General features: G+C 39.5%; 1 protein-coding gene across 2 annotated transcripts in view; it reads left to right on the top strand.

Annotated features, from left to right (window-relative positions):
- The first annotated feature begins 43 nt into the window (after positions 1 to 43).
- PRKDC (protein kinase, DNA-activated, catalytic subunit) overlaps positions 44 to 18517 on the top strand; it is an 88026-nt gene continuing 69552 nt past the window's right edge. For both annotated transcript variants that reach the window (XM_049827806.1, XM_049827812.1), the window contains exons 1-19: positions 44 to 213; positions 817 to 893; positions 1004 to 1096; positions 1933 to 2007; positions 2967 to 3075; positions 4899 to 5011; positions 5697 to 5796; positions 6334 to 6389; positions 6482 to 6512; positions 8120 to 8277; positions 8415 to 8561; positions 10486 to 10650; positions 11521 to 11689; positions 13933 to 13982; positions 15178 to 15315; positions 15601 to 15750; positions 16205 to 16320; positions 17040 to 17199; positions 18153 to 18239. In XM_049827806.1, coding sequence (XP_049683763.1) covers positions 72 to 213; positions 817 to 893; positions 1004 to 1096; positions 1933 to 2007; positions 2967 to 3075; positions 4899 to 5011; positions 5697 to 5796; positions 6334 to 6389; positions 6482 to 6512; positions 8120 to 8277; positions 8415 to 8561; positions 10486 to 10650; positions 11521 to 11689; positions 13933 to 13982; positions 15178 to 15315; positions 15601 to 15750; positions 16205 to 16320; positions 17040 to 17199; positions 18153 to 18239 — 2136 coding nt within the window. In that variant the 5' untranslated portion in view covers positions 44 to 71. The remainder of the gene's footprint in view (positions 214 to 816; positions 894 to 1003; positions 1097 to 1932; positions 2008 to 2966; positions 3076 to 4898; positions 5012 to 5696; positions 5797 to 6333; positions 6390 to 6481; positions 6513 to 8119; positions 8278 to 8414; positions 8562 to 10485; positions 10651 to 11520; positions 11690 to 13932; positions 13983 to 15177; positions 15316 to 15600; positions 15751 to 16204; positions 16321 to 17039; positions 17200 to 18152; positions 18240 to 18517) is intronic.

The raw sequence follows: 18517 nt of genomic DNA, 5'->3' as shown, positions 1-18517 counted from the left end.
CGGGGGCGGGCCCTTCGCGCCCGCTTCCTGCCGCCGCCGTTCCGCTGCCTGTGCTGCCGGCCTGGGGCAGCATGGCCGGCGTCCAGGAGTGCTTGCACCAGCTGCACCGCTGCCTGCAGCTCGGCGATGCCGCCAGCGCCGCCCTGCACGGCTACAGCCTGCTCCGCAGCCTGGGGGAGACCTGCCTCACCAGCCTGGCGAGCGGCGTGCAGGGTGCGCCCTCGGGCCCGGCCCGGCCCGGCCGTGGAGGCAGAGGGCAGGGGCAGGGGCAGGGGCAGGGGGGCCTCAGGGGCTCTGAGCGAGGCCTGGGCGGCTGTTCCCTCGCTGGTGACTTTAAAACAGCAGCTGCTCGGCTTGAGGAGGGCTCGTCAGTGGTGGGGGGGAACATACCAGACCGGTGGTCCCGCGGGAAAGGGGGTGGGTGTGTCTGTGTCTGTCCCCGCCCAGCTCTTCGCTCAACACGACACTTGAGGGCTGCTGGCTTGACGTAAAGGGTTGCTTTCGGGGGAGTGGACGGTCTCTTGCCCCAGATAACCATTTACCTTGGTAAAAATACTGCGGTGCCTGCCCCGACCTGCCCCCAGGTTGGCTTTGGCCCGGCCCTGGCGTCAGGTCAGAGGCGCAGAGCCTGGGCCCGAGTCTGTGGGGAGGTCGGAGGTGCCCACGTTAAGCTGTGGTTTTCCTGCTGACAAACGTCAGTCCTGTCCAAGGTGTTCAGGTGTCCGTCTGTGCAAGGTGACGGGCTGAGTGGTGTCCAGCCCTGCCTGCTCTAGAAAGGAAACCAACCGCCTGATGAGTTGTTTTGCTTCCCTGCAGCGCTGCACCTGTCTCTGGTGTTTTCCCAAGAGCATGGCTTACTTGTCTTTATCCACAGATCCCTCAGCATCGAGGAGGTAAGTTAGCAAACTTTGAAAGAAATGTTGAGGTAGTGTTACATGAACAGCATGTTACACTACACACGTTAAAACTAAATTTTTTTTGTTTGTTTTTGGTAACGCTTCAGTTTCGAGATTGCAGGGAAGAAGCATTGAAGTTTCTTTGTGTCTTTATGGAAAAAGTTGGTGACAAAGTTCATCCTTATGCCTGTAATATTAAGGTGGGTAAAGGAAAATTATTTCCTAAAGGTCTTTGCCAAATGGTTGAAACGATTCTGGTGGATCTCATACTGTAACTATCCTTCACCCTCCCAGTCTGCCCTGCTCCTCTCTAGTGCTCTTTTTAGAGCTGAAATAACTTGATTGACTTAAAGTGTAATTCATACAACAGAGAAGTGTGGAATTGTTTCTTCAACTATGGACTTAATTTTATTAACTTATCTTTATAGAACATAATAGGTATTAATTTTGAAAATAAGTTATTGATACTGAAAATAATAGTTATTACTTTTAACTTATACAGACTAAATTCATAGTTTCAGCATAGTATTTTAAATGTTTCTATAGGTGATGGTTAATTTTAAATACCGATTTAAAAAAAAAATTCTCCTGCGAAGTTGTTACTTTTGCAATATATACAGAAATTGGTGGAAACTGCACTACCTCTAAAAATGAGGTTCCTTAAACCTAGATTGCTGAATAATACTGTTTTGCATAGAAAGGCTTGACTGCACCAGTGCACTTTCTGTTCTCAAATTAGTAGCTATGTATTGTAAGGAATGATAGTACAGAGGCAGAAAATTTGCTGTATGTGACTTTTATTCCAGAAACTGCACTTTCTTTGCTTGACCTGGGGTTTGTTATTATGTCAGACAGTACTGCAGTGTTGTCAGCAAGGCGACTTTCAGGACTGAATATTTATATTGTTTTAGTCTTTTTTAAAAACCTTAAACTTGTTAGGAACAGATACTTTAAAGAGGTAGATGAATACATTGTTATCTTTGAATTTGCTTCCCTACTTAGGAGTATTATAATCTCCCTTTTCTTTCCTATCTAGCAAACTTGTATTGGTGTTTATACAAAAGAGAGAGCGGCCAAATGTAAAATCCCAGCTCTGGAACTTCTGATTAAGGTAAAATGCATTTTGTAAATCTCGTTTCTAGAAAGAATAGAAAATCTGCTGTATTACTATAGTTGTTCTATATCATGCAGAAAATCTGCAGTCTGCAGTAGCAAGAGAATAGTGATAGTGTAATATTTAGATGTTAGTAATAGATATGTTTTAACAACAGATTGTCTTTGATATGCCTCCAGTAGGTTACTTCAATGTGAGCATGTCATTCCTTCATCTACTAGAGTAAGACTCGATTGTTCTGTGGGCAGTTGCAGATCTTCTCTCACCCTCTTTATTATGTTTCTTTAAGGAGAAATTTTGCAGTTCAACTGTATTCTTACTTCAAAATACTATGTATTAATACATAATATTATAATATATTAAACACAGTATGTGAAAGGTGTGGAGGAGGAAAAGAACTTTTTTTCAGAAGTTTTATTACTATGTGAGACAGTAATTTCATAACGTGCTTCCTTAGAATGCATTAGACCTTTGTTTTCCAAATGCTTTTGCACCTACTTAGTTCTGTTTATGAGAAACAAAACTCCTTTCTGAGTTATTCTGAGTCAGTTCTGTGAATTGGATTGGCTTTATAGCAGCAGGGAGAGAAATACAATAAAGGCTACTGCAGACTTGGTAAGCCTATGCTCTTGTGGGGTTTTTATATACATAGATATATATATATGTATATATAAAACTATACTGCATATAATTTTCATCTAGATGATCTATAATATACATTAAAAATAATAAATTTTATGCTTATAGTTATGTAGGAAGGTAGTTTGTTGTTCAAGTAGATTTCATGCCAATATTCTTTTCCTGGACCGGTCACCTTAAATCTCTTTCTTTGAATAGCATACTTAAGCTGAAGTTACACATCTGAACTGTGTTTTTATTTAGACCAAGTAGGATTGTTGTAGTGATATTAATGATTTTCCTAAATTTTCTTTTTTTTTTTTTTAAATCTATCTTAGTTGCTCCAAAGTTTACGACGTTCCTGTCTGATGGAAGAAATGAAAGTTGGGGAGATATTTAATAAATTTTATGGGGAACTTGCCACAAAAAGTAAAGTTGCTGATACAGGTAGGCTTTAGTTTTTCTGTCAATGTCCTTTGTTTTATTTACACTGTTTTGTTGAATTATACCCCATGGAAATGTATAATTGTTATTCCCATGGCAAGTGTGTTTAAAAATGGTAACTGTCATGTTTTAGAGCTAATAAAATTTGTTTAGGTCTTCTGATCATGATCATGCAGTTAGCTGCTTCTTAGCAGACCTGTATATATCTATGAGCTAACATGCAGGAGAAATCATGTAATTGGATTTAGTAGTGGCAGTTCGTACTGAATTTAAGCATAAGTCTGCTTTAAGATTCCCAACATAAGAGTATTTGTATGTTTAATCTGTTGTTATTAGTTCCTGAATGCTAAATCCTGAAAGTAATTCCAGCTTTCTTGTTGTTAACCAACTTAACTTTGCTAGGATCTTAGATTTCCTGCCCTGCCCCTCCACCCCCCCCCCCCCCCCCCCCAAGTTCAGTTCAAACCTGGTGTAGCTGAACTTTTGAAGTTACTCTTATACCTGTTTTATAACTATACAAGCACATACCCCTGTAACTTTGAGCCTTAAGAGTAGTCCTGGTCCTTCTAGTGGGTGCTCTTTTCAAAAGTAGAGGCTGCCCGTCCCTGTCAAAGTTCATGTAAACCCCAACTCAGTTGCTAAAGCTCTTTGTAACCTTATTCTACCCCTGGCCAGTTTTGTCCTAAGAGCTGCTGTTTTAGTGTGATAGTTCCTGCATTGCTCACCCCTAATGTGAGCTCATCAGTTCCTGCCTTGCCTAATTATGTTACTTATGACATTAAACATACTAATATGAGCTCTAGTTTGATCATCTTGGCTAGTTACAGCTGAAATCTTGACTTGACAGGACTAGCCCTCACAAAACTTGCTGTGCCTGTGTAGAACCCTTTAGTCTAAACTCAAGCATAGAAACTGTTGGCCTTAACCAACCTTGTTCCCCTGTACTCAGCACTGGTGAGACCGCACCTCAAGTACTGTATTTAGTTTTGGGCCCCTCACTACAGGAAAGACATTGAGGTGCTGGAGCGTGTCCAGAGAAGGGCAACCAAGTTGGTGAGGAGCCTGGAGCACAAGTCTTACGAGGAGCGGCTGAGGGAACTGGGGTTGTTTAGCCTGGAGAAAAGGAGGCTGAGGGGAGACCTTATCGCTCCCTACAACTACCTGAAAGGGGGTTGTAGTGAGGTGGGTGCTGGTCTCTTCTGTCAGGTGGCTGGACACAGGACAAGAGGAAGTGGCCTCAGGTTGCGGCAAGGGAGATTTAGGTTAGGTATTAGGAAAAATTTCTTTACTGAGAGGGTTGTCGGACATTGGAATAGGCTGTCCAGGGAAGTGGTTGAGTCACCATCCCTGGAGGTATTCAAAAAGCAAGTAGACGGGGTACTCCAGAACATGGTTTGGTGGGCATGGATGACCTTGAAGGTCTTTTCCAACCTAAATGATTCTATGATTCTAACCCTGATGGTAATTAAAAGACCCAGCATAACCTCAAGGCCAGTAGCAAACTTGGATTAGTAGTAAATGCTTCCTCAGTGGATATGGCCTTTATTAATCAGTTTTCTAAGCCATGTTTAAAAAGAGTAAATGTGTTTAACTTATTAATGTGAGAGGAGGATGCATTTCACATCATAGTATGTAGATACATATGTGTATATATGTATGTATATGTACATCATAAAGAGCTGTCTTTCCTGTAGGCTAATCACCAATTAAAATTAAACCATCAGGGATGGTTTTCTCATGGTTGCAAGTTACATAGGAATTGCAATGGAAATGTCAAAGTAATGATTTCAGTAATTAATATTTAATAATATTAAATTACTTTCTAGTACTGGAGAAGATTTATGAGCTTTTGGGAGTTTTGGGAGAGGTCCAGCCTAGTGACATGATTAACAATTCTGAAAAGCTATTCCGAGCTTATTTGGGAGAGCTTAAAACACAGGTATGATTGGAATTTCTTTTCAGACTCTTGCATTGCTTTGTTTTTTTTCCTTTGAGGTGTGTAGCACTGTATGTTGGAATACTATTGTAACTAGCACAGTTTGTAGGGAATCTAACCGGACAATTATAAATGCTTCCTTAAGGACTGTTAAAGTTTGTGTTCTCTGGTTCTGAGAAGCTTTCAAAGTAAAAATTCAAGGCTATCAGTGACAATGAATTAACCAATTTACTGTGAGAAAAGATGGCATGTGATGATCCCTGCAGTAGAGCCCAAGAAAAGTTACAGTGCCATGCACTGGTAGTTTCTGATTTGATCTTTACTAGCTGCAAAATCCTTGCACTTCAGGTAAATGTCACAGTTCTGCAGAACTGTACTTTCCTATATTCTGCACTTTTAAGACAGTGTGTGTTATCTAAGTTCTATGCAAGTTCTTGGTGGAACATACTTCACGCTTTTCAAAGGATTTATTATGCTTCTGTAGTTAAACTCCCCCCCCCCCCCCCAAATGATAGGAAACCTCTGAGTAGGAGATGTTGCTGTGGGCTTATGTTCATAGTTGCAAGTGCTGACATAACTGTATTAAGCTGGAATGTGTTATTTTATCTACACTTACAGGAACTGGGAAACCTTGGTGTAAATTTATATTAGCTTGAGGATATATTTTTTCAATTCCCACTTTTTTTAGATGACATCAGCTACAAGGGGACCCAAGCTACCTATTGTAGCAGGATGTCTGAGGGGTTTGGTTGCACTCATGTACAACTTTACCAAATCTGTGGACGAAGGTATGTGCTTTTTCTGTGTGAAAGACAGTCATACAATTGGATATATTTTAATCATTATACAGCCAGCAAGCAGCACCATTTCTCGCTGTGAACTCAGAGTGAAAATTTTCCCACTGGTAGATGGTTTATGCAAAAGCAAGGCCTATCCAGCTTACATGGTCCTTGTCTGTCTTTGTGTGGAGTGGCTTCATCAGTGTGTTTTTGTACATAAATGTTTGAAGTGCTATTTTCTACCAGTGATTGGGCAGCTGAGAACGCCACACTGAAGCTGGAATGTGGTTTGCACAGAGATGTGTTTTCCTTACAAGAGACTTGTCTGTTAAAACATGGGTATTCAGAAAAATCAATGAGTATAGATGTACAATTTTTTTCAGATTTAAGAGTATTTCAGGAAAAAGTGTCTCTGCCTCTTAAAATGAGATATGCAAGGCTTTCCATATTACTACTTCATACCAAGCTTTGGATAAAAGTATCTTTGTCTTCAGTCTACCTCTTGTGTGTCAATAGTGAAATACTCATTACTGGATTGTTTCACAGATCCGCAGACTGCAAAGGAGATTTTTGATTTTGCAGTGAAGGCAATCAGCCCACAGGTAAATCTGCCACATGTTAATTGTTCTGCATAAACGAATTAGCCCTGATGAAGAAAAAAATCACATATAACAAACCTTTTCTGATATTACAGGTTGATCAGAAGCGATACGCAGTACAACTAGGTAAGATTGTAAATTATGTCAGTTCGTGCTGAGGTGGATACCATACATACATACAGTGGTGTCTTCTGTCTGGATTTGTTTATTCTCTACTGGCTGTCTTCAGATGGCTCTAGTCTTCAGTATTCTAAGCTGATCAGGGAGCAAAGCTGGTGTACTTTTAAGTTGGAATCTAAAGAGTTAAACATGCATTTGGTTAAACTAGGCAAGGTCTAATCAGCTTATGAACAGCAGCATTACACTGTATGCCGTTTACCCCTCTGGAGTCATACAAAACCCGGGTATGAGAAGGGAATCATGGTAGGAGTAGAAAGAAGAGGAATGTAACAAATGAGGAGAAAAGAGAAGACGATGGATTGGGTTAAAGGAAAAAAATAGGAAGAGAAGGGGAATTTCACTGGAAGAAGGGGAAGAATTTGGAACAAATGGAAGTTCATGAAGAAAATGAGAAATTGGTCTATGAAATGTGAGTGGCTTATGCAGAAATCGCAAAAATGCAAGGTTTGGGTACTAGGCCCATGGCAGCTCTTGAAGGATAGTCTGTCAAAAAAAAAAAAAGAATTTATTAAGGATCTTGAAATTTCATTTATGCTTTTTTGGGGGATTGTGAAATTACCTGCATTCTGAATTCTTTATTTGTCTGCATCACAGTTTGGTGGAGGAGGGGACTTGAACAATACGTCCTGACCACAGAAACCAAATCCTTGTGAATTGTGTGATCAAGCATTATTTTTTGTAACCAGTAAAGTTCCTTTCTTTTTCACTGTTAATGTAAATGTTGTGGTTTAACCCCAGCCAGCACCTATGCACCACGCAGCCGCTCACTCACTCCCCCCCACCCAGTGGGATGGGGGAGAAATTTGGCAAAAGAAGTACAACTTGTGGGTTGAGATAAGAACAGTTTAATAGACCAGAAAAGAAGAAACTAATAATGATAACACTAATAAAATGACAACAGCAATAATGAAAGGATTGGAATGTACAAATGATGTGCAGGGCAATTGCTCACCACCTGCCGACTGACACCTCGCCAGTCCCCCAAGTGGCGATTCCCCGCCCCCACTTCCCAGTTCCTATACTAGATGGAATGTCCCATGGTATGGAATACCCTGTTGGCCACTTTGGGTCAGGTGCCCTGGCTCTGTCCTGTGCCAACTTCTTGTGCCTCCTCCAGCTTTCTCGCTGGCTGGACATGAGAAGCTGAAAAATCCTTGACATTAGTCTAAACACTACTTAGCAACAACTAAAAACATCAGTGTGTTATCAACATTCTTCTCATACCAAACTCAAAAACATAGCACTGTACCAGCTACTAGGAAGACAGTTAACTCTATCCCAGCTGAAACCAGGACAGTAAATTACTTCAGAACACAGCTGTGCTTTCTATAGTGGTGTACATTAGGAAAGAGGATTTTGGAGGGTTATTTTTATGCTTAAGTTCTTAATGTTTGGATACTGATACTGTAATGGCTAGAAGAATACATTTCATACCCTCCAGTCATGGTAGGTATACCTACCTAAAGTCATAATGTGGACTTTTATAGTCTGGTCTGTTTTTGGAAAGTGGAATATAAGTTTGGGTTTTAATGAGAATTGTTTTTAAATTACAGCTGGTTTACAGTTGTTCAGCTGGCATGCTGCTCAGTTTGGTGCCTTGCTCCTGGACAACTACGTGACCCTCTTTGAAGCAATGTGTAAATGGTGTGGCCACACAAATCAGGAGCTGAAGAAAGCCAGTCATTCTGCACTAGAATCATTCCTCAAGCAGGTATTGTAACTTTACCGGGATCTCTGAGGCTAAAACGAAGTCAAATTTCTTGAATAATGGGAATATTTGGTGCTTGGAAGTTAAGTGAATCTGTTTAATAAATAATTCTTTTCTTTGCTTTTGTATCTGCTTTACAGATTTCTTTAATGGTAGCTAAGGATGCAGAGCTACACAAGAGCAAGTTGCAGTTCTTCATGGAGCAGTTCTATGGAATCATCAGAAGAACAGATTCGAGCAGCAAAGAGTTGTCCATTGCCATTCGTGGATATGGGCTTTTTGCAGCAGTATGTGCAGGAAACTTACTCTGATAAAGGAGCGTACTGAATGGATGAATGAATTCATATACCATTCATTTTACAATTTTACACAGCTTGTTATATAGGGAATGCTCCTGTTTCTGGATTAAGTGTTGAACTTAACTATACTGTAAAACACATTGTGGTTGAAAATTATTGAAATGCGTACTGTATTTAGTGGGACCAGTTGCAGCATTGAAGGTTGTAGTTACTACTGCTTGTGCACTAGTTTTGAAGTGGGGAAAAAAAGAGCCTTCATATACAGCTGTCACAAAACTTGAGGATATGCTTAATCACTTAAGTACAGACAATACCTTATTAGATCTGTCTGCGTTAGGATTGTAGAATCCAGGCCAGCTCTGCTCTGGAAGCAGTTCAGGTATGTTTCCTACAGAGCAGGAATCTGTCAGAACATCCAAAATGCACTGCTGACTGCAGGACACTAGGAGGTAATTTGTGAAACAACTACAAATTAAAAAAAAAAAACAAAACCAAAAAACTAAACTATGCTTATATACATACGTGAAGGGCAAGTATGTTTGTCAGGAAGCACTATTAAGAACCAGCTTCCAATTTTTGTCAGCAGTCAATTAATATGGCAATATAACAATAAAGTTAAGGTTCTATAAAGAAAGGGTGGTGTTTATGTATCTGCAACATGCTTTATTGAAACCTAGTCTTCCTCTTCTATGATACGAGCTGGAAAGGAATTCAGTTAAAGGTATTGTTTCCAGAAAAAATGAAGTATTTCAAATTACTGAATTGAAAGAACCTTCTTAAAAATGTCTGTTACAGAGCACAAGAAGTTAATTAAAACTGCATAATGTAAATATGGACATAATACTGCAGATCTTAACAGGAAAAAGGGATCTTAATGCTCCAATACCTATAAATCTTTAATATGTTAAGACACACTAATAGTTGTTAGTGTGTTTAGACTAAACCTTGGCCAAGCATCAGATGCTAGGTTGTAAGGAAGTAGAGTCTTGCTGCTAATGCAAGTAGTGACCTTAGCCTGAACACAAGTTCAGTGATTGATTCAGTTTCAAGGCAGAATATTTATTCTGCTGTCTAATCACTGCAATAACTTTAAAGTAATAATTGCAGTTCTACAAATGATAAATGGGTAGTCTTAATTTTGTCAGCATGTTTTTAGACAGACTAGATTCAACCTTCAGCCTAACTATTGTATTCTGTCATTATCTAAATCAGTCCATTCTTTTTCCATGGTTAATTCCCTACTACAGTTCTTGCCTGTGACCTTGTTCCTGGTTCCTTTTCCACAAAGACTGCTTTTTTCCCTTGCTCATGCTAAATACTGTGATTTACAAATCATTCTATAGAAATCTGTAAGCATTATTACATACCCTCTAGTACTGTTTGGGTTGCTTTCTGCTTTTTCATTAGTTTAAGAGTAGTTTTTATCCTCTTTACAGATCCCAGCACAATAAAAGTTCAGCACTTGAGCTGCTGGGTTAAATCTTAAATAGCAGTAGCCTGTGAATGATTATTGGTTACGCCCCATTAAGGTAATCCACTTACTGCTTTAATGCAGCTAGGTCAAAATATAAGTGAATATTAGCATCTATAATGCTATTTTTAAGATATTTACAGCCAAACGCCATGCTTTTTAGGCTGGATTTGATATCATATGTCACTGAAAGTTCAAGTACTCTTATAGTAAATTACACTGCATCAGTGAACTATTATTTTAGTTCATTGCAGGTACCATGTTTCTCATCCATGTACCAAGTAGAATACTTAGTGTGTTCAGATGTATTAAGTTCCTGGAAAATTTTTAAAGATTATTCTTATTATGATTCAGTGAAGGCTTGGCTGGGTTTTAGTGCTACAGCATATGTTTGCTTGGCTGTACAAAGCTGCTAAATCAGTGTTTTATTTTCTCTCTAAGCCCTGTAAAGCTATACATTCTAAGGATGTTGATGACATGTATGTTGAGCTCCTTCAGCGTTGTAAGCAAATGTACCTCACAGAAGCAGAAACAATGGATGACCATCTGTATCAGCTACCAAGTTTCCTCCAGTCCATTGCAAGTGTGATATTCCATATAGATACAGTAAGTGGAGTATCTAAAGTACCAGTTGTTTTTTTCTTTTTTTCTTTTTTTTTGGGGGGGGGTGGGGGGGTGGGGTGTGCTATGAATGTATAAGGAGGTATTATCTGTGAACTTACCTATGATAGAAGGTGTTCCTTTATCTGAAATACGATGACATTTAGCTTCTAGGGGATGGGAAGAATATTATGAGAATACTTTATTGGATTTTATTTGAATAAAGAAAAAGCTACAGTGCATTATAGTGAAAACCAAGATAGCCAAATGTGAATAGGTTTTTATTTATTTTAGGCGAAGCTATTTATTTGGACCTACCCTTATCCTTCTCTTTACGTGTTTATAGCACTCTGTTGCTGCTTTTTCTTTCGGTACTGACACTTAGCATGTTCTCTGAGGCTGATAACTTTGATTTTCCTCTGACGCTATGCTGTCTGTGTTCTAATGAGGGCTTTCTGGATCCTAGCTGGAGCTGGAAAGTAAGGTTGGGGCAGGGAAGAGACTCACTTGCATTCTGTATTCAGATTTTTAAGGATGAACAGATTATACTTCTGGGTTGTTATTGTTTAATTGAATTGGTACTTTTCTAATAAGCTTAAGACTGGTTCTACTGAAGCACTAATCTATTCAGTAGCTACTTTCCATAGTGTGTTCCAGGAAACTTTCTTATTCCGTGTTTTTGGTTTTGTTTTTATTTTTTTTATATATCTAAGATGAATTGACTTGCTAAGTCTTTCATTGTTTTCAGAGCAGGTCATGCTGTAAACTCTTGCAACGAAGTGTCTTGCTGAAATAATTTAGCATAATTCTTCACATCGATACTGAGTTATAATCATTGTCTTTGCATGATGGATGTTTTGGTTTTATTTCTTCTAGATTCCTGAAGTATACACTCCAGTTCTTGAACATCTAGTTGTGCTGCAGATCAATAGTTTTCCGCAGTACAGTGAAAAAATGCAGTTATTGTGCTGCAGATCTATAATAAAGGTATTTCTAGCCCTCTCAGGAAAAGGTCCAGTTCTCTGGAGTTTTATTAGCACTGTGGGTGAGTCTGTGATACTGAATTCATTTTGGTTTTTTGGGAGTTGTGGGTTTTTGGTTTAGATTATTGTTTTTTACCCCTAAATTGATCAACTCGTTCTGAGAGAGGTATGTGGAATAGCCATTTGGGGTCAAAAATGCTTGTTCTGTCCTCTGATAATGGAGATTTAGGGTTCTCATTGTGTTATTTTTCAATATCCATTGTTAAATCACTTAAGGAATACATTTAACAACTGTTTTGGATGACAGAGTGGCTATCATCAAGGGCAGGAGAATATATTTTTGTGATAATCTGTTTAGACGCAAGACTGACGTTCCTGTTCTGAAGGATTGTGGGGAGAAAGGGGTTTCACAGAAAGAAATGTACAAAAACCTGTTCAATACTGTCGTGGTTTAACCTAGCCAGCAACTAAGGACCACGCAGCTTCTCACTCATTTCCCTCCCCTACCCAGTGGGATGGGGTAGAGAATCAAGGGGAAGAAAAAAAAAGGTAAAACTTGTGGGTTGTGATAAGAACAGTTTAATAGGACAGAAAGGAAGACAATAATGATGGTAATAATAAGAATAAAAGAATTGGGATATACAAAACAAGTGATGCACAATGCAGTTGCTCAACACTCACCAACTGATGCCCAGTTAGTTCCAGAGCAGCAACCCGCCCTGCTCCACCCCGGGCCAACTCCCCCCTGGTTTATATACTGGGCATGACGTCACATGGTATGGAATATCCCTTTGGCCAGTTTGGGTCAGCTGTCCTGGCTGCGTCCCCTCCCAACTTCTTGTGCCCCTCCAGCCTTCTTGCTGGCTGGGCATCAGAAGCTGAAAAATCCTTGACTTCATCTAAACACTACTTAGCAACAACTGAAAACATCAGTGTTTTATCAACATTCTTCCCATACTAAATCCAAAACATAGCACTATCTCCGCTACTAGAAAGACAAATTAACTCTATCCCAGACAAAACCAGGACAAATACCCTTTCAGCTACCTGTACAAAATATTACAGACAGTAGGATGAGTGTCATCTCTATTAGAAATACAATCTTTTTATGCTCTGGAACTTGTACATAATACAAATGAAAATTCCAAGTATGTGGTTAGTCAGATACAGTCCTGCGAATGTAATAATGAATATGTCAGCATTGGTAGCTGTCCTGGTTTCAGCTGGGATAGAGTTAACTGTCTTCCTAGTAGCTGGTACAGTGCTATGTTTTGAGTTCAGCATGGAAAGAATGTTGATAACACACTGATGTTTGCAGTTGTTGCTCAGTATTGCTTAGACTATAGTCAAGGATTTTCCAGCTTCTCATGCCCAGCCAGGGCACAAGAAGTTGGCACAGGACACAACCAGGGCACCTGACCCAAACTGGCCAACGGTGTATTCCATACCATGGGACGTCCCATCTAGTTTAGGAACTGGGGAGTGGGTGCGGGGAATCGCCGCTCGGGGACTGGCGGAGTGTCGGTTGGTGGGTGGTGAGCAATTGCCCTGCACATCAGTTGTACATTCCAATCCTTTTATTACTACTGTTGTCATTTTATTAGTGTTATCATTATCATTATTAGTTTCTTCTTTTCTGTTCTATTAAACCGTTCTTATCTCAACCTAGGAGTTCTTCTACTTTTTTCCCGATTTTCTCCCCCATCCCACTGGATGGGGAGGAGTGAATGAGCGGCTGTGTGGTGCTTAGCTGCTGGCTGGGGTTAAACCACGACAGTAGCTGACAATTCCAGTAGCCTCCAGCATGCTGACATTTCATTATAATGATTTTCTGAAAATATTTTTAATTTCTTTGTTATTTACAGTGGCTTTTCTCTGTTGCTGTGGCATTTTCATTGTTTTTCATGTTCTTGATTTGGAATGTGGTGCACCCAAGCACCATGCTGGAAGGGAGAGCCTAAGTCTATGTCTGTGAGAGTCATTGGGAATTGTTGCCTTTTTCAATATGTGCATTACGGGCAATGCCTTGGTGATCACTGCATTCAGTCAGGAAAAAGTCAAAGCAGTATTGAGAAACAGTAGTAAGAAGCAAGTTCAAAACTGGTTCCCTGTGAAACATCCTAGAGTTATGGCTCTGGGTTTGGTTATGTTTGTCCTTAAGAAAAAATCGGTGTTCTTTTGCCGCTCCCTCATCCTGACAGAATATAGAAAATAAAAGGCTGATTTAATTCATTGCTAACATGAGTGATATGGGTGCTGTGCCTTTTTAAGTCTTTTCAGGCAAATTTATTTTTTTTTGTTTCAGTGCATCAGGGATTAATCAGAATCTTCTCCAAGCCGATCACGTTTTCAAAGGTAAAATAACTGTTTAAACAAACTTATTTCATCTAGGTTCCTAAAGCATGCATTCCAGTTCTTGAAGATCTAGCCCAGTAAACAGGGGAAGGTCCAAAGAAACAAAAATAGTACTGTCCAGTTTGAATTGTAGCCCAGTTGTTATTAGTCTCTGGTTCCTACATCTGCTCAGCATAATGAGGATGTGCCTCTTGTACTGAGTGAAAACAATGTCAGGAAATAGACTTTTGTTCTCTGCAGTTCTTGTTTGCTCAGGTTGTCTGTAACAAAGTAGGTTGTAATTAAAGTCACCCAACTTTCTTCCAGGTTAAGAAATTTTGGACACTTTCAAAGTTTTACTGAATGTTTGTGTTAAGGGAGGATTTTGGAGCTTTTTAATCCTGTGCAGCAGGATAACTACAGAGTTTCTCAAATAACTGATAACTAGAAGGAGAAGAACTTTAGAGGTTTTTTTGAAAGGAGCTGGTTGTTTTGTGCTCTTTTCAGATTGATTGATTAAGCTAAACATTTTGTGTTTCTACCTGCAGAAGTAATTTTACGTTATGTTTTAGCTTGGGTCAGGTAGTTACATAGGCAGTTGTATTGGGTCTGGCTGAGGTGGAGTTAATTTTCCCCATAGCAGCCCTCACAAAGCTGTGCTTGTATCTGTAGCTAGAAAGGTGTTGGTAAGACACCAGGGTTTTGGCTGCTGCTGAGCAGTGCTCACACAGCATCATGCTGTCTGTCCAACATTCCTCCCTCACCAATAGGCTGGGAGGGTGGGCAAGATCTTGGGAGGGGACACAGCCAGGACAGCTGACCCAAACTGACCAAAGGGATATTCCAGACCATGGGACATCTGCTCAGCAATAAAAGCTAGGAGAAAGGGGGAGGATTACAATGTTTGTCTTTCGGAGCAACCGCTATGCGTACTGAAGGCCTGCTTCCCGGGAAGTGGCTGGACATCGCATGCTGATGGGGAGTAGAGAATCCATCTTTTGTTTTCCTTTGCTTCTGCATGCGGCCTTTGCTTCTGCTTTATTAAACTGCCTTTATCTTGACCCATAAGTTTTTTTCCATCTTATTTTCTCCCCTCCCCCTTACTCCCCCATCCTGCTGAGGAGGCAAGTGATAGAGCAGCTTGGTGGGCATCTGGTGTCCAGCCAAGGTCAACCCACCACAGCAGTGTTTCTGAAAAATAATTGTGTACTTTCAGGATTTTTTGGGAAAGGAAGCTTCTGGAGCAGAAGAATCCCGTGAAGCTGGAGAGGTTGGGACAGGGAGGTGGAAAGTACCAACATGTAAGGACTATCTGTCTCTCTTTAGAAGTCTACTGAACTGTGACACAATGAAGGTAAAAGCATAGTTAATGTGGAAATACAAAAGGAAACATAGTCCTGAGTCTTACCACTGCTTTTCTAGTCCTAGACTTTTTCCAAATGTCATGCTGTGGAAGAATTGTTTCCTGGTTTTACTTGGGTTTAGTGGATGATAAATGAATTAAACAGCCATGAATTTAGGCTTCCATAGCTGAGAAGCATGTAAAGCTGGATTTTCTGGATCATTCAGATCTTGGTTTGTGAATTCAAGAAATAATTTTCATTGGTGTTTTGAAACATAACTTTTTTCTCCTGCAAAGGAATGTGTTTTTGAAGATGAAAACTTTCTTACTGCAAATTCACCACTGCAGTCCCTGAATCGCTTGCTATATGATGAACTTATAAAATCTATTTTGAAGATTATTGAGAAATTGGACCTGACTGTTCAGAAACTGGATGTTAATGAACAGGTGAGAACTGATGACTTGTCCGTTAATTGTGCTGTTGTGGGGGAACCAAAATAACATTCTGTTTTGCTTTTATGGTGCTTAGATAGCTCCTTATAGTGTCCTTAAAGTAACATTCATACTAGACAAAATGTTTTACTTCGTATTTCTGAATATCATGTTGCAGTGTTAGGAGATGGAAACATTGGCATTGGTAGAAGTTCACAGAATCTTTTTAGACTCCCTTCTCTGGCATCTAGTGGTTTTCATTTTCCTGCTTGCTTTCTCCTCAGAAGCAAACATCCCTTATTATTTCTTTGAATTATTGATGTGTCAATTATTAGTCCTTTGTCTGTATCAGACTAGCTAGTAGCATCTAGAAAAAGAAGAAGAGACAGGCTGTTTATCTGGGAAAAAAGTGTAAATGCTTTCTATGTTGTTACAGATCCAGTGTTCTTCCTTCAATATTTATTTTCAGGATGAAAATGAAACTGACAGTGTTTTGGTTGGGCCTACTTCTGACCCTACTTCAAACCTTCAGCCAACGAAGCCAACAGACTTTATTGCCTTTATAAATCTAGTGGAATTCTGCAGGTATTAATATGTTTTTATGTAATTTGGAAGTTACAAAGTGATTGAAAGAAATTTGAAGTGAGATTTATTTAAGATGCCTCTTTCTGACTTGGGACCATATACCATATTTCAAAATGCACAAGGTGATTAGCAGGGAGACAGTAAGTGTGCTTCAGACGTCTGGGTCATAGGTAAAACCTTACTAGCTCATCAGCTCATTTTTTTTAAAAGAGTACAGGAGACAAGTCATTCACTTTCATTATTTGGGTGTAATTGTTTTTCAGTATACGTTGTAACTTTTAGTATTATACTGACCATATATCCTAAATAATTCAGAGACCAGAAATACAGTCTTCATAGAGTAGTGTTGGGCATTAAGTGAAAGGCACAGCATTGTTTGCCTGTCAAGGTCCAGTTGATTTCCCTTAGCAATACTGTAGTCTCAGTAATGAAATGTGATACGTGAGTATGTGTGTTTGTATAAATATACTGAGGAAGAAATGGCTTTGAACTGTAAGCAAAATAAAAATCTTCTTACGCTTGCCTCAGAAGGCAGCATGTAATGATTCCCTCGCTATTTTTGGAGATGCTCTGTTATAGCAATACTTCTCTTTCTCATGCTGACTGGCTTGAAAGTTTGAAAAAAATGAAACAAATACTCAGTTTCTCTCTTTTTTTTTTTTTTTTTTTTTTTTTTTTCCCCTTTGGTCCTCTGGGATGTTTCCATGCATCTGTTTTAGAGAAATACTTCCAGAGAAGCATGTTGAATACTTTAACCCTTGGGTGTATTCCTTTGGTTATGAGCTTATTATACATTCAACGAGACTACCTCTTATTAGTGGATTCTACAAGCTACTTTCTGTTACAATGAAAATTGCCAAGAAAATAAAATACTTTGAGGTGAGATCTCTTTTCCTGATGTAGGGGGAACATGTTGTGTTAATGATGGTGCAGTTCTTATATATAGTCTTTTATGCACTATGGAAAATAGTTCATCGAAACTGTTACCCCATTATTTCAAATGTTTATAGCATCCTATGCCTCCATAGTTACAAGCACACAGAAAGTGAAAATTTAGACTAGAAGCCCAGTTTCTGAAGAGACACCATCCATGTGTAATGCTCTTTCCAAAATCCTGAGCTGGGTGAACAGAGGGATGGGAAATACCATTGCAGTGCACGTGGTACAGAAGATGGCTTGGATATCAGAAACAATCTACCAAGAACAGCAGCGACATGTATGGCTTAATTACTCAACTTTTGGGGTATACTTGTATTCCACTTACTGATTTCCGTAGGAAATATGCTCTATTGGTGGATGCACCATTTGCGGTATCGAAGCTATTGTAAAGTGATGGTGCTTCATCCCATTATGTGTGTAGCCCACCACAGAGCCCAGAACTGTCCCTGCCACTGCTGGTAGTGGCACCAAGTGAAGCAAATTTGGGAACTCATTGGCATAGATGCTTGTACTGTAGATGCTGTTGTGAATTGCCCTTTTCTTATTCCACCAGTGTTCTTGCCACCTAGACATCCACTGTTAAAGATGTTTTTTTTCTTTTATGGTTTGTTAGATGGGTGGACAAGGAAAAAATTAAGCCATTGAAAAGTTATTTTTCAGTCATATGTATCTTGCTTATTTGGGTTATATTAAGTATATTCCAAAAAGTTGACCCTCAGCACACCTTATTAATGTTAGTTTCTAAGCTAGAAGAACAAACCTACATTTCAAGTTTTCACTGATGCCAGTTTCACGTTGGACGGTAATGTATATTCTGAGTTGAACTTGGGCTTCATATTTGTACTGTGTACTATATTTTTTAATACTGTTGACTTGTGGTTTCTCTTTGGTAGAGTGTCAGTCCAAGGAGTCTCAGAAAATGTCCTGAAGACCCAGAGAAGAGGTCTTGCTTTGTACTGTTTGTAAAGTTTGGAAAAGAGGTAAGTGATTTTGCTGGCTAACTTTTCTAGTCTGAATATAAAAATATATGACTCAATCAAAATTGTATCTTCTGAGAAATCTTATGTATATGATGGAAGTGTTCCATCTCTTTGAATTATGCAGCAAAGTGGGGGTTTAAGACCTTTTTCTGTGTTTTTTACTTAATGTCGGAAGAGGTATATCGGTCACCTATTCAGGTGCAACTGAGAAATAACTGTATAATCATCCATTAAATACTTTCAGTAACTGACTGCAAGTGAATGAGATTCCACTATTG

Source organism: Accipiter gentilis, chromosome 2 (assembly GCF_929443795.1).
Source record: "Accipiter gentilis chromosome 2, bAccGen1.1, whole genome shotgun sequence".
In the NCBI taxonomy this organism is placed as follows: Eukaryota; Metazoa; Chordata; class Aves; order Accipitriformes; family Accipitridae; genus Astur; species Astur gentilis.
The sequence above is the reverse complement of the archived record's forward strand: the minus strand, read 5'-3'. Positions and strand labels throughout refer to the sequence as shown.